At 37.0% G+C, this 14,508-nt stretch overlaps 1 protein-coding gene across 18 annotated transcripts in view; it reads right to left on the bottom strand.

Moving 5' to 3' along the window:
- Window positions 1–333: 333 nt before the first annotated feature.
- The window catches only part of madd (MAP-kinase activating death domain), a 47,672-nt gene continuing 33,497 nt past the window's right edge, over window positions 334–14,508 (bottom strand). For 10 of the 18 annotated variants that reach the window (XM_055037112.1, XM_055037113.1, XM_055037114.1 and 7 more), the window contains 11 exons: window positions 14,045–14,107; window positions 13,296–13,416; window positions 13,102–13,207; window positions 12,889–12,999; window positions 12,708–12,815; window positions 12,460–12,624; window positions 12,311–12,383; window positions 11,126–11,232; window positions 7,912–7,981; window positions 4,755–4,801; window positions 334–2,919 (listed from right to left, as the gene is read on the bottom strand). In XM_055037112.1, the coding sequence (XP_054893087.1) occupies window positions 2,806–2,919; window positions 4,755–4,801; window positions 7,912–7,981; window positions 11,126–11,232; window positions 12,311–12,383; window positions 12,460–12,624; window positions 12,708–12,815; window positions 12,889–12,999; window positions 13,102–13,207; window positions 13,296–13,416; window positions 14,045–14,107 (1,085 nt within the window). In that variant the 3' untranslated portion in view covers window positions 334–2,805. The remainder of the gene's footprint in view (window positions 2,920–4,754; window positions 4,802–7,911; window positions 7,982–11,125; window positions 11,233–12,310; window positions 12,384–12,459; window positions 12,625–12,707; window positions 12,816–12,888; window positions 13,000–13,101; window positions 13,208–13,295; window positions 13,417–14,044; window positions 14,108–14,508) is intronic. The other 8 variants (XM_055037125.1, XM_055037122.1, XM_055037123.1 and 5 more) reach the window with 3 other exon arrangements.

Raw genomic sequence — 14,508 nt, 5'->3', positions numbered from 1 at the left:
GAGATGTGAAGTTAATTGCAACAAAGTCCACGTGTTTCTGTCTTTGCAAACAAGCTGTCATGTTTCTCGTGCATCCGTGACTATATTCACACAGGTACATTTTTTTCAAAACGAAAACATTAATATGGCACATTTTTCTTGTAAGAGCTAATTTGAAAGAAATTGGTTTTGGTTTCTTTATGGGCAACTCTGGTCTCAAAATGGTGCCATTTGTACTTTTAATGGTTTAGTATGAAGTTAAACACCCATGTTTCAAACCATTTCCTGCGATACAGCTTACAAAAAACAACACAAATTTAAGTATTTTGTCAAAAAAAAAAAAAAGACAACAGCTTAATTTAGGACAACTTTATTATATTGCCAAAGCTGTACATAATCTATAAATACCTTTTTTTTAACCCCCAAATACTGGAATACTTACATCTAGCATCTCCTTACTGTTTCCCTCTCTTTTTCAGCCAGTGAGAACAATAACAGAGATGAATTGTAATATTCCAGATTAAAAACAAACAAACAAAAAAACTTTGTAGCCAAAGCAGAATTCGCAGATCAGTTGTAGAGATGAAACATCTTCTTAATGACATCCTGAAATTTCTACCTTGCACAGTTAAGTTACTAAAAATACAAGCATGTCAGGATCAAAATAAAACCTCTTCCAGTGATATTACTGTAGCAATATATTGCTGATCAGGAAACTGTTCGCCACGTGACCACACATGTACTCACTCATATATACACACACACACACATACTGCGGAATGGGCCTGTTTTTCACTGTCATGGAACACAAACAGAACTTAAAGACAAAATCTCCTCACAGAGCCGCTCATGGTTACACACGTTGGCTTGAACACTTCTGAAGGGTCGATCACATGACAGAAATCTGATTACAGAAGTCATTTTGAGACAAAATTAGGATTTCTGTCATTGTTCTGTCTTTACATCTGCAGTTTTGGATTCTGAATTTGATTTCCATGATCCAAAAACCCGTCAGGTTTTCTGTCGGCTGCTCGTCACAATTTAACATTTACATTCAGCAACTCACATCCTGCTGAAAAAAATGTACAGTAAAAATACCATTTCATGTTTAGCAGAAAATTGTATCATTTGTATTTTTTAAATTGGGAGGTTTTCAAACTAATTGATATAAAGTAAAGCCCGAAAGGCTGAGTCAATTTAACCCTTCATAAATTCATACATCCATTTCATACCCTAGTTTTCTGCTGCTATCATCATCGAAAGTAAGAAAACCCACAATTTTCAGTCCATGAACACATCTTGGTTGACAGAAGTCTAAGCAAAAATAAGTTGAAGACATGCTTGGCATAAATTGTGAAAATCTTGTAATTTCAGCAGTTCCTGCTGGATTCAAAACTATTTCTACCAAGGAGTGTGATGCATCTTTTCTTCTGTTTAGTCCTAGTACAAGCAGAATTGAGATGATGTTAAAGCAGGTGAAATGTGCAAACTGAGGCAAGAAACAACTAAAAATGGAAAATAAGGGAAGTAAAAACTGCTTATTAAACTAAAAACAACAACAACTTTGTTTATGCCTAATTTATTAAACTGCTGCTGCACTTCTCAATTGCTGCTTTTAATAAGTGAATCCATAAATCTGTCCATCCAATCAAAACTCAAGAAGCTAATTTTTGTTCTGGAAAATGTTAACTTTCAAATAATGCATATAGAGCTGGCTTTCTTAAGCTTTCTTCTTCAGTTAGCCCATATGTTACATAGAGACCCATTTTTCTTCTTGCAGAGGATGTTCTGTCTACCGGTTGAAGTTGGAAGTGAATTTAACTTTAAAGATAAACCACCATGAAATGTTCAGTTTTCTGTGTTGTGATTGACCGATAATTAACCATGGAGGACACTTTGACCAGTCATATCACACCGAATATCCAGTAAAAACACAATAGAAAAAACAAACAAACAAAAAAAAAAACATCTTACATTCTTCACCAAGAGAACCCGACTCTGGCAATGGCTAACTACTTCTTAAGTATTGCACATCAAGCAAATCAACATTTTGTAACTTTTTTCCAGAGAAATGTACAATCTAAATGCATATATTCAATAAATACTATATATAGAAATATATATATATAATATTTATTTTCATCCTTATAGTAACATGCAGTTAATACCAGAGGAGCACAGACAAGAAGTTTTACAGCAGAACTAGAACAGTTATTCAGCCTGGTGGGCAAGAGTGGTGGCATCTGAACACCGAAAGTAGTTTAGGACCAAACACCATCAACAAGAGTTTACATGCGGTGCTCTAGTGCAGGATGCAGCTGCTTTGTCACTGCACTCTAACAGGGTCTCCCGGATGCTTCACCAGTTTCAACTTGGACAAACTGGAACTTTACAGTAATCACACATCAGAGAATAACACAGAGCTGGATGGAGGCGGGCAGGAGGTGGAGAGCTGCGCTGCTGCACAGGACCTGCATGCAGCCTGTGGCTCAGACCTGGCGTCGCCGAGGCCTTCACACAGAGCTGACAAACTGCTCCAAGGAGCAAGCAAATGTGGAACTAGTTGGGTTCAGAACATCAGGACAACAACGGAGAATGTTTGGAGTTATTTACACGACATCAAGGACCAAACATGTCTACACAACTGGATCTAAAAAGGATCACAGGCTTATATTTACACAGAGGAGGGAGGGGGAGCAGGGATTGTGTGCTTAGATTTAAATTTGGGGATTGTCTGGTAAAAGAGAGATGAAGTTCAAGTACAGAGGCACACTGAGGATGAGGAAGAAGGTTTAAGAGGGGGAGGAGGGGAGCAGGAGGTGTTGACTAGCTGGGAAAGGGTCTTGGTGAGAGCAGCTTGGGTTTTCCTTCTGCTTCCTTCCCCTTCACAGCCGCCACGTAGGAGAAGAGGCAGAGCACTGAGTAACAGATCTGATGTGCCTGCAGAGGAGAATCAGAGGAGAATTATACAAGAAACAATAAAACCCATTACAGTAAACAGACATCGAACACTAAAACTGTAAATGCATCATTTAAAGTCCATACAGGGCAGTATTATGTATTTTCAAGTACTTAGTGCCATTGTACAGCACAGCAAGTAATTATATTAACTTTAGTTGTTATAAAAATACTAAATATATCACATATGATTTAAAAGTATTTTTACTTAATAGTTTATCTCCTTGACATTGGCCCTTTGTCTGTAAAACTCCTGCCTTTTTTGAAACTCCATCAGGAAGTCATCCTCTCCATTAAGCATTTAACTTTTTTACCAGTGCTGCATTGAGAAGTGGCTTGTATCAAGGTCAGCTGGTATACGGTTCCATCAGGTATTTGCTAATTGCTGCCGACTAGTCTGAAGGAGCTGAGTGGGGGAGTCGTGGGGTGGGAGTGTTCTGTGAGGCCGAAGCTTGGAAGTATTGAGCTGCACCTCGAAGGCAGTACTATGTCCATCCAGGCGTTTTGCACAGATGAACTGTTGCCATGCATGAAAGAATCAAAGCAACATCTAGGTAGGTTCCAAACAAAGAACTACGACTAAACCATAATGTAAAGGTGAAAAAGGTCAATTGTACATAATACTGCACCATTAAGAGGCTCTGCAGATGCATGATACAGAATAATACAGCAACTTTCAATGATATCAGATCTCCTTTTTGTTTTTTTTATTAAAGGAGAAACTCCATAGGTCAAATATAATGTCATGCGTCATACAGAGCTATCTTAGCTGCCCATATTCAAAAGTATTTGAACATTGCTTTACTAAAGCAATGTTTAATACGGCAAGCAGTAAAAGCTTTTATGATTCTGTGGGGAAAAAGTTACTGATGTTGCTCAAACAGGAACAAAGTTACAAGGCCATCTTGGAGTTTAAATCCAGGATCAGGCAGGTCATGTAGGAACGCAGGGAATGTAAAACCATGAGTAAACTTCCCAAGAGTGGTCTAAAAGCAGAGATTACACAAAGTGCTCTGCACTCATTAGGGAACAGAAGCAGACTTCTAAGCAATTAAAAGCCTCGATCCCTTCAGCTGTGCACTTTCATCAACTGCTTAAGATCTCGAGATGCAAAAATGATTAATTAATTACTTTAAAAAAAACAGATCAAATTTCAGCTAAAATGGGAGTTGAGCACCAAAAGCTACATCACAAAGTAGATCTAAATCCAATTAAATTTGTGTTGCAGGACATAAATAGTGATGTTTAGACAAGTTTAAAAACTTTGATTTTGATTTTTCATTGTGATAAATGTATATATATAAAAATTAAAAAAACTTTCCACCCCAATTTAATTAGAACATTTTCTCAGTGTTTTATAGTTTCATAAAACCTTAAATTATATCAAATTGTGTTATTGCGGCATGTTTAAAACGTGCAAACATTTAAAGGGTACCAATATTTTTGCAAGGTACTGTACTAATATTATATATTTCATCAGTTTCTTTAGATGTTTCTTCATCTAAATTTAATAGTTTCCCCAACTATTTCACCGGAAATAGTTGGCGAAACTATTTTGTTTGAAACTTTGGTAATATCTCAGTCTTTTACTCATATACATATAAACGTTACCAAAATAACTGCCAAATTGTACTACTTTGTCCGAAACAATTGACTTTCTTTCTTACTATCATGTATGAGACATACATGACAAACGAATCCCCATATTTACGGTCGTCACAATACATCCTAAAATACTTTAGGCAGAGGGAGATTATGCTTCAAACAACGACAAGAAGCTTTCTAGCTCTGATAAAAGACAGAACAAGAGGACTCACCATGGGGGTCTTGTACTTGTGGATCACCACTTCTTTAGTTTCAGGAACTATGTCGGTGCAAGAGACAAAACACAGAATTCAAAGGCAGCAGGAAATTGGATGAGTTCATGATTGGGCTTCGGGAAGTTACAGGGTTGGAATTTCAATTATGTGTACAATGGGAAGTGGACCAAGACGTTACACCGTAACAGTCAGAAAGCTTGTGTATAAATTTACAGAGTTCAAGCCAAGGATAAGAGAGCACTGTTTGGGAAAATTATGTTTTACTCTTTGCTACTTTTCAAAGAGAAGCAGCTGGTGTCAAAATGACTAACAGCCTTCTGGTGACACATTCATGGCCCACTAAAAGGACAAATAAAACACACAAGTTTCTTATAACAGACTGTAGAAGTTATAAGATTTGAACAATTTAAATAGAAAGACGACCTCCTTTTTCTAATGCTTTTTCCCCTGTGACCTGCCGTCACAGAAGAGCAGCTAGAAGAGGCTAAGACCCTGCCCAGAGGACAGACTGACTTTTCATTAGTAACTGTGAACCCAGAGCAGAGATGAAGAAGCTGAGATCTGGACAGAGGGGGATTTTGGAAATGCTAAATCCTTTAGAATCAACCCCCGTAAAGCAGTCGTCCCACCTGAGATCCCGACTGGTTGAGATACTGAGGCGGACATTCAGCCAATGACGACCACATGAGGAATAATGTCAGGAAGGATGTTCAAAGCAAAAAAAAAAAAAAAAAAAAGCAACTGATGAATGAAGGAGAGGAATACTTATTTATACAAAGAAGGTGAAAAATAATCAGCGTCTTGATGGAATAAGGAAATAATCCGCATGAATCTAGATTGTTTTTTAGGGGGTGTTTCTGAAGAAGAAGAAAGGTGGCAACACTTTACCTGCTGGAGAATGAAGGTTTTCATAGTGGCAAAGATGAGGGCAACATTACAAAAGCAGCACAGAGGCACGGCAGTAACTCAGCCAGACATCCAACTTCTACCTCCTGTGATTCTCCTGTGCTGCTCTGTCAAAACTGAGTCATCCGTTTTAACTCCAGCTTGCATAGATAAACAGAGCTGTAACTAATCCAACTGTTGATCACGACTCTGGACATAGAGACTGTCATAGGTGCAAAACAATTCTCTTTTTATCTCAGATTTATTATTCTGCAAAACATAAAAAATAAATAAAGATTATAAATAGATCTATTGTCCCATGTTTATTAAAACGTGACTATAATTCCTGCGTATGGAGTTCACCGAAATTACAGACTAATTTATCTGCTGCTTATTTTTTATTGGTCTGACTGCACAAGTTGCTGTGGCAACGTCGGCTGCTTTTTTTCTGCAGAGACGGCGCTGCTAAGAAACAAAGAAATCTTCTGTATGCTGAAGTTGTTTGCCTTTGCTCATTTATGGTAATCAAATTTTGGCGGTAAAGCCTCAGATCAGTGTGCTTTCTAGCAGCTTGTGGTGGAGAATTCACAAGCGTCTGCAGAGGAACATCTCAGGCTGTATGAAAATGGATGATATCAACTTCACTAAGCCGCGAGCATCTAGCTGTCTACCAACAGCCACAGGAAACATGCCTCATGATTCAGCCATCTGCTGAAATCAGAATGATTCATCTAATATTTTTTCTGTTTTAGACAAAGTAGGTCACTTTATAAATCAGCAACTGAGCGCGTCAGTGCAATGTTTTGATCCATAAATATCAATGCACACCAATTGTTGATCTGGTTTACAATCAGATGATTCTATAAAAAAAATTATAAAAACACTGATTAAACTCTCTTTCACCTTGACTTCAACAATAATTAGGTGCCAGGTTTATCTTTTCTACACGCCGTTTGTAGTGTCATAACGCAGTTCAGAAGTGCTTTGACAGTCTTTGATCTTCTGTGTAAGTTTTTGCTGTTCTTCTGATTATAATGCACTAATTTACAGCAGCTTTGAGGTGTCAGTTTTCCTTCATACAGTGCAGTACACTTGAGAATACTTCAGAATCTGAATCTTTATGAGAGCTACATTTTAACGGCAAAGTAATTTAGTCCTCTTGATTATGGAACTGAATGCTCAGCAGCATTTATCAGCAATACAAACAACCAATTTTACCTGGATCAGTCCCGATTGTTGATTAAATTACAGGATAATACATTTTTGAATTTGATTTAGATTAATAGCTCATTTTATCAATTTGTGCTTTTGTTTCGTGTGTTGTCTTTCATACTGAGTAATCGAGGTGTTATGCTTTGACAAAGTTGCAGGTAGCAAAGAAATAAAACATTACATTTAAACTTGGGGAACTAAAAAAACACTCTTCAGTTATCCAGTAAATCTTTCTTCACAGAAAAGGGAATTATTTAAAACAGATTTAAGCAGTTGGGTATAGGCATTAATAACTGTTAAGAAGCTTACTGCATAACTTTAATAAAATCTACACGTAAAAACAGTGAAATTGCAAGAAAGAGATGAATAAGAATTAAATACACCAATTAATTTGTTTTTAGTAATTAAGTTAATTTAAGTACGTTTTCCAAAGGTAGTTTTAGTGTTAAATCTAAAGCACATATACTGGAGACAATAAAATTGGCAGATCAAAAAAGTCGGTATCGGCCAGTTATAGTCCAATCAGTGCAACTCCAGATTTTGCAAGTAAAATAATTAGATTTATTGCTGCTTCCATTCAGTGTTGCATTTTGCATAATTATATAAATGTTAAAGGCACTATTACACATTTAGAGAATTGAAAAATATGGAAACAGAACATCTGTGATGTCATAGTGAATGTTGTTGCATCTATATGTCTGAAAAGGGTTTTGCAGCCTGGTTATGAAAAAATGTTAAGGTTATTAAAGATGCCTGCCTCGATTTAAATAAAAAAAAACATTCAGTGGAAGACAGCAAAAGAATCATCTTCACACACTATTCCTTCTTATCAACTACATGAGGTGTTACTCTGACACTGCTCTGTAACTGAAAACTACATCCTCTATAAAATTCAACGCCCTCTTCCCTACCTGCAGACATCAAAACCTCAGCCTTCCTAAAACAGAATGAGGATTCAATTTAGCAAGCTGATCTAAGCTCTCGTCAATGAATTTGAGTGAAGCTGAGTTACTGCCGTGCCGAGTACAGGCCTAGAATCAATAGATGGTGTAATTACCAAATTCCTCCAGGACAAAGACTCCCTTCACTGTATTGCACTTTTTAATGTGACTCAGCTCTATGAAAACCTAAAAACAAACAAAAACAAACAAAAACAAGACAGAACATTATTAACTCAACAACACCAGATGAAGAGTAAACACTTCATATTTGGAAATTAAAAGAAATTAACCGTGTTAAACTAATTTCATTCAGTATGAAAGGTAAAATAAAAACAACTACACATGAAATGCAAGCGCTTAACAGCTACCAAAAGAAAAAAAAAACACACTGTGAGAAGTTTCCATGGTCAAACGCATACATGGCCAATGAGAAGAAATGCATTTAGTCTGCTCAACAGTAAGTCAGAGTAACTCATTTAGTCAATGAAGTGCATCAGACGTATAAAACGTGTACTTATTCATATACAAGAAGAATTTATAATGGCAATAAGGCCCATATGATGCATACATGGAAGTTCTATACAAAATGGAGACAAGGACACAAAATTAGACTTGCCATACATTACGACAGTAAAAAAATTAAAAAGAAAGCAAAAAAAAAAACAGGTAGAGGAAACAAAAGGAACCCAATAAGATGTAACTGCTAATAAGCAAACACAGCAGAGGTTGTGTACCTTCCGCTCCTTGCAGGGGGAGAGAGCATGGGAGAGAAATGGTTTGGATTATTATCGGACAGAAGAGCACAAACACTCGACGACACTCCGAGAGGGCGCTATCTATCTGCAGGAGCCTCGTAAAGATTCAAATCAAGAATCTGAGAGCCAATGATTAAAAAAGAAAAACACCACAAGAAGATTCAAACACAAGAGCTAGCAAATAGAAATAAGAGAAAAAGGATTAAAGTTTGACTAGAGTGTTAAGAAATTGATTCACCTTTGTTTTCCTGGATTTTAAAACATCTCAGTCCCCCAGAGCCCTCCATGCCTCCTCCTCCAGCAACAACGGCTGGCACCAACATAATTCACTCACAACAGCAGAACAGGTAACATGAGGGCAGACCGCTAATCCCACTAGCATGAAGGATGTTGCCTCTGACACCTTATCACCTCAGAACAAGTCATCTTAGCTCAACTCAGAGCAGTGGGGGAAAAAAAAAAAAAAAAAAAACAAAACAACAACAAAAAAAGAAAAGAAACGCTTGACAAAACACACAAGAAAAACGAAGTCCAAATGTAAGCTTTTATGTACACCAATCTTCCATCAGATAATCCTTTTTATGAAAAATGTGTTTCTCTTGAAATTGTTACCGTCTACAGCAGCATATAAATTTAATCTTTGGAAAAAAAAAATTCAGGCCGAGAGCCTGGAAAAAAATTTAAAGAGGAGATAGAAACTTTAATAGTGTTCACACAGTTCTTGTAAATGTACTTTATAGAAGTCACTTTTATTATTTAAAACTACAAACATCATGGTATTGCATTGGAATTTTATGCGATTGAGAGTATGGAAGTGCATACTTGTAGAGTGGAAAGTAAAGGATACCATTTTCTCACAAATAAATATCTGAAAATTGTGGCGAGTATTTCTTTGTAATCTCTGTGTCGAACCACCTTTTAACAAAAGTACCGCAAGTCTTTAAGGTTACATCTTCACCAGCTTTGCACATCTGGAGACTTAAATCTTCCCAGTCTTCAATCCCAGCAGCTCAGACTTAGTCACATTGCATGAAGAAACCATTTAGGTGGCTTCTGAAGGCAACTGGTTGCATTGGATTTTATTTAAAAGCAACAAAACAAAAGGGACTTAATCCTACGCACCAACAATTGTCAGACTTTTATCTGTGAAAATTTTTTTATGTCTTTTTACGTTACACGTTACTATGTGGTTGTCTATCACAAAAAATCCCAGTAAAATACAGTGAAGTTTCTGGTTGTGGCATGTCAAAATGGGAAAAAGTTGAGAGTGGAAAGCTTTTGAAAGGCCCTGTGTGTCCGAGGAGCCTTGTTAAACATCAATATCGACATGCTCATTGATCTTTCAGTTTAGTTCAACATTGGAGTCAAGTACACTGCCGCCTCATTCATGAAAACGAACTGCTGTCCACACAGATTTCTCGGCAGAAATGAATGCTGTCACACACAAATGAAAAAAATGGTTTAAATTTGGGGCTTCAAAGACTTTAAATAAAAAACTCAAAAAATGTCGTTGGGGCAGAAAATCTAAAAGAAAAAAAAAATACTTCACATCTTAATGTTTTCAAATAAGTTTTTTTCAGTCGTTTGCTTGAGCAAAATATTATTCATCAAATGTAAATTTTCTATGTTTCATCATCTTCTTTGCGCCTAGTTATGGAGCGGTAAGTAGAACTGGCCTGCTATGATCACTCTGCCATTGTAGAAAGTTTGCCTTCAGCATTTTGTGACAGTAAAAAGTTTCTTTCATTGCATTCTAATAAGATACGGGACAGAAAGATAATCAAGAGTTCCAAAGCGGGAGAAAAAAAAATGCAGTAGGACAAAATGTTCATCAAGTTGATAACCAAGTTTTTGTTGTCTTCTTTGAGATGATCTAAAAAAAATGTCTGTTGACCTTATTTTGATCCTAAGCTTTCAGGTCTTTGCATCAAACGAACCTGGTTTACACTCTAATCAGCTAAGAAAATACACAAGCCAAGACTGCCACTGCCTGCACAGACGTGAAGACGACATATGACAATGTTGAAGGGTCCAAACTTAAAATGAAAAGTTGCTATTATCATATAGCCAATTATTAATGAAAAGTCTTTGCTTAAGGTCATCTGTTTAATCACTGTTGCACAACACACACACACACACAGATTAACACATTGTTTCCTCCCACACAGTAAATGAACATGAGGTCTGAGCACCACAGATGTCAAAGGAAACTTGCGAGGCAGGATGTGTTAACATTTCTTAGAGAACGTCAAGCATGCATAAACACACACAAAAAAGAGCTAATCCAAAAACAGCAAAAGCACAAACAGAAATTCTTCCTCTAGACGAAAATGCACGTCAGGACCAGCCAATCAAATACGTTGAAACGTTTATCATCAAAATTTTTTTATTTTTTTTTAGAGGAAGACGTCACGGGATGAAAAAAAAAAAATGCTACAAAGGCAAACGGGAAAGACAAGGAGAGTTGGGAACAGAAAGACGTGATGAAGTCTGAGCCATAATGAGTAATTGTTTTTATTCTCATGCCCTTATGTGAGATGAGAGGAGTTTCTCTACTGTGGTAATGGCCTCCTACCTGGCTGTGCATGAACTTCAGATTGATTCCTTCCAGCGTAACCTGAAGCAGTCCACCTTCACCGGTTTTCATGTCCTGGACGGGAAATTCACCGCCAAGCTCCGGGCCTGAGGATACGGATGGAGAACGGTTTTCTAACTACAAGAATCAGACGGGTTTTTTTCTGATGTAAAATTTCACACATTTCCAGACTCAAACGCAAAGTTCAGTCCTCATCAGATAACTTTTAAGTCCTCTTGTTCTGACTTAGTATGGTTCCTTCAACAGAAGAGGATAGGTCTATGGGCTATACAGAACATGTTCATTAACTTTTGTGCACAAAATCATTCTTAGATGATAAGATTTTAGTTTGCTCAATTCTACCTATTTTGAGCTCCTTTCAGAATGGGCTGTTTTAGAACCTCTTGTCACTTTAAATCCAAAGATTATGCTGACCATGCCCCCCAACTCAACATTAGATTCACATGTAAAAACAACTTCACAAAAATGTGCAATTATACAAATGTACATCCCCTGCAGAACCACTAAGAATAAAAGTGGTTTCTGAATGGAATGAAAACAAGAAAACACTTTTCCAACAGACACTGTGCAGCACATACAATGGTAAAACCAGCTGACCAAATGTGCTGGAGCTCCGCTTGGGTTGCTGGGTAAAGGCACAGTGACTGTAAAATGTGACTTAACAACTGGGAGGTTTTCAAACACTTCATTTTCCGGACACCAAAAGACATCATCTTAATGTCAGAAAATGGCTATATGGATTTTTTTAAGTCTTTGGGCTATTTTTAGAAGCAGCTGATAGAAGAACAAAAACACCCAAATTGTGAATTTTGCACAACATTCCTCTTTTAAAGTGCAAATACAAACATGCATTAACTGCAAGAAATAAGTGAATGGAAGGAGAGATTAAGAAAATATTTCCACTTTTTTCATTCCTGCACTTCTGATGAATGTGAAAAACATCTAAGTTGATGTTTTTTAACCCTGCAATAGTGTTTTTTTCACATTCTAATTATGAAAATTAATAAATGATTAGAATGAATTAATTTGAATCATAAAATTCCAATTCAAAATTTTTTGAATAAAATTATCAGTTATTTTAACAATTTAGAGAGGATATAAATTAAATGTCAAATTAGGAGTTGGCAACAAAGACTGAGCCTCAGTCATCTCAAAGGTATCAACCTGGTTTAATGCTTTGCTGTCTTGCTGCGGCTCTCTCCATGCTGTCTTTGACACAGTAGTAGAGCTCACGACACTGAAAACAAACAAAGGAAAGTTAGTTTAATTTTTAAGTAACTTTTTGCAGAGGCACATGATGCACAGTTGCAGACCTTTTTGGTATAGAACTTGTTGAGCTGCGTCTCTTGGCCGTTACGTCTCCACAGACACAACACCTTGGTCTTGGGGCAGTATGTCATATTGATGAGTTTCTCATACCACCAGCGCTCATAAACCGTACCGATGTTGCTGCGCAGGACTATACAGTCATCACAGACCTTTAAACATTAGTGAACGTTCGTTAGTGCAAAAACAAGAACAGAACATGATATATGCAGGACTGATGAAAGGCTTTTCCTACCTCCATAAAGAAGATGTCTCCTGTTGTATCAGTGCCAGCATGAACAACAAATGTTTGTTTCTTGATGTGACGACTTCCACTTGGCCTGATGGACAACTCACGACCATTCTACACAGGATTGGTAAAGATCAATTACAAAAAACTGAGTGGTCAAATGAAAAAAAGTGGAAGATATATTCACCATATGGGCCAGTTTGTCCAATATCTCGTTGATCTCTTGGCTGTATGTGAGTCCGATGTGAGATTTGCCCATCAAACGTCTCACTTTCTTCCTGATGTCATTTTTGTTCACCTAAATCAACAAAAAACATTTACATGGATGCTGGTCCACTCATCTCAAGGAGAGAAAAAAATAAAACTACAGCTGCTTAAACAGAGAAACAGGCTGTCATACTTTCATCATTAGCATGTAAGCAATCATGTTGTGCAGAAGGGTGGCCAAAAGTCTGTCCTCATCGTCCTCCAGACGCTTGCGATCGTGCTCTCCAAGTGACAAGTATCTTGAGTTATCAAAAAAACAGAGGGATTCTTAAAACTGCTTTAAACCTCATATTTGGATTGTGAAAAAATAATAATAAAAAAGAAAACCTTTCAATCATTTCCTGAGGTCCCTGGTCCATCCCCATTCCTTCGCGCTCCAACATCACAGCATCTAAGAAGGCGTCCTCCCAGAACTGCACTTGATCCCAAAGGGTGGAGCGCTCCTTACCTGAAAACAGTTTTTTTCTCATGTGAGCAAATCTTCTACAGCTGTTAACTTGGTTCAACTCAAATCGTATGTCAATTTCAATATAAAATTCCTAAACATATGTATTTTTCTTTTAGAATTGTAATTTGAGGATCACAAGACACCCAGACTGAAATCAGATTAATCTGAACCTCAATCACTGACTTAGACCTTTTTAGAACAAAGTTCAACATCTTTTTAATCAGGAAGACTTTTAATAATTATATAGATAGAAATGGGACATTTTATTCCAGATTTCTAGCTTGCTTTCTTCATTTATTATTGATCTTTGTGAAGCATTTTAGCTCTCTGACTTTTGTAAAGCACTATATAAATCAATAAATGAGTGAAACAGGACTGCAAATAAAACAATCTGTGCGTAGCCAATGTATACAGAAAGATGATAGGTGTGACAGATTTTTCTGTTTTGATAGTTTTAAAAAACATATTTTCCCACCCTTATTTGCACAGATCTACACCTCACTAAAGAACAGGTAAAACTCTCATCAGATAAAAAGACTGGACAGAGCTTGGTGAGCTAAGCAAAGAAACACACTCCAATAGTACAACACACAAATAAAAAGGGGCAAAGGCAAGAGATCAGCCCTACTTAGAGAAAAGGTTTCCATGGCCGCATCCTCTAGCTGATCCCAAACGGAGCTCTTATCCCGCCCTGAAGAAATTTCCCATGAGCGGCAGAAGAGAAAAAAGCAGCGAGAGCAGCACCAGGGTTAGGCAAAGAGGTGTGAGCGGGTTTAATGGTAAAAAAAAAATGAGAGTTGAGCGAGCCGAGATGCATACCACAGAAACATGACAAGGATTAATACAGAGCTTGATTTTTAACACACCGCTTCAAAGCTTCAAATTTGCATTAGACATTTTCACAGACAAGGACAGATAATGGACCTGGAGTTTGTGTTGACAGTGCTACATTAATCCTTCAAGTTTTAAACATTATTCAGGATTCAGGAAATGATGCAGTGATATTCTACCAAAACAAATTTAAATGTTGTAGAGCTGAACAATGATTACTAAAATATGAGCTCAAGACATCTTTTTCACTTACATACATCT

This window comes from Poeciliopsis prolifica, unplaced genomic scaffold, assembly GCF_027474105.1.
Source record: "Poeciliopsis prolifica strain line A6 unplaced genomic scaffold, Auburn_PproV2 SCAFFOLD011, whole genome shotgun sequence".
Taxonomy (NCBI): domain Eukaryota; kingdom Metazoa; phylum Chordata; class Actinopteri; order Cyprinodontiformes; family Poeciliidae; genus Poeciliopsis; species Poeciliopsis prolifica.
Note: the sequence above shows the minus strand (reverse complement) of the source record. Positions and strands in the feature narration are given on the sequence as shown.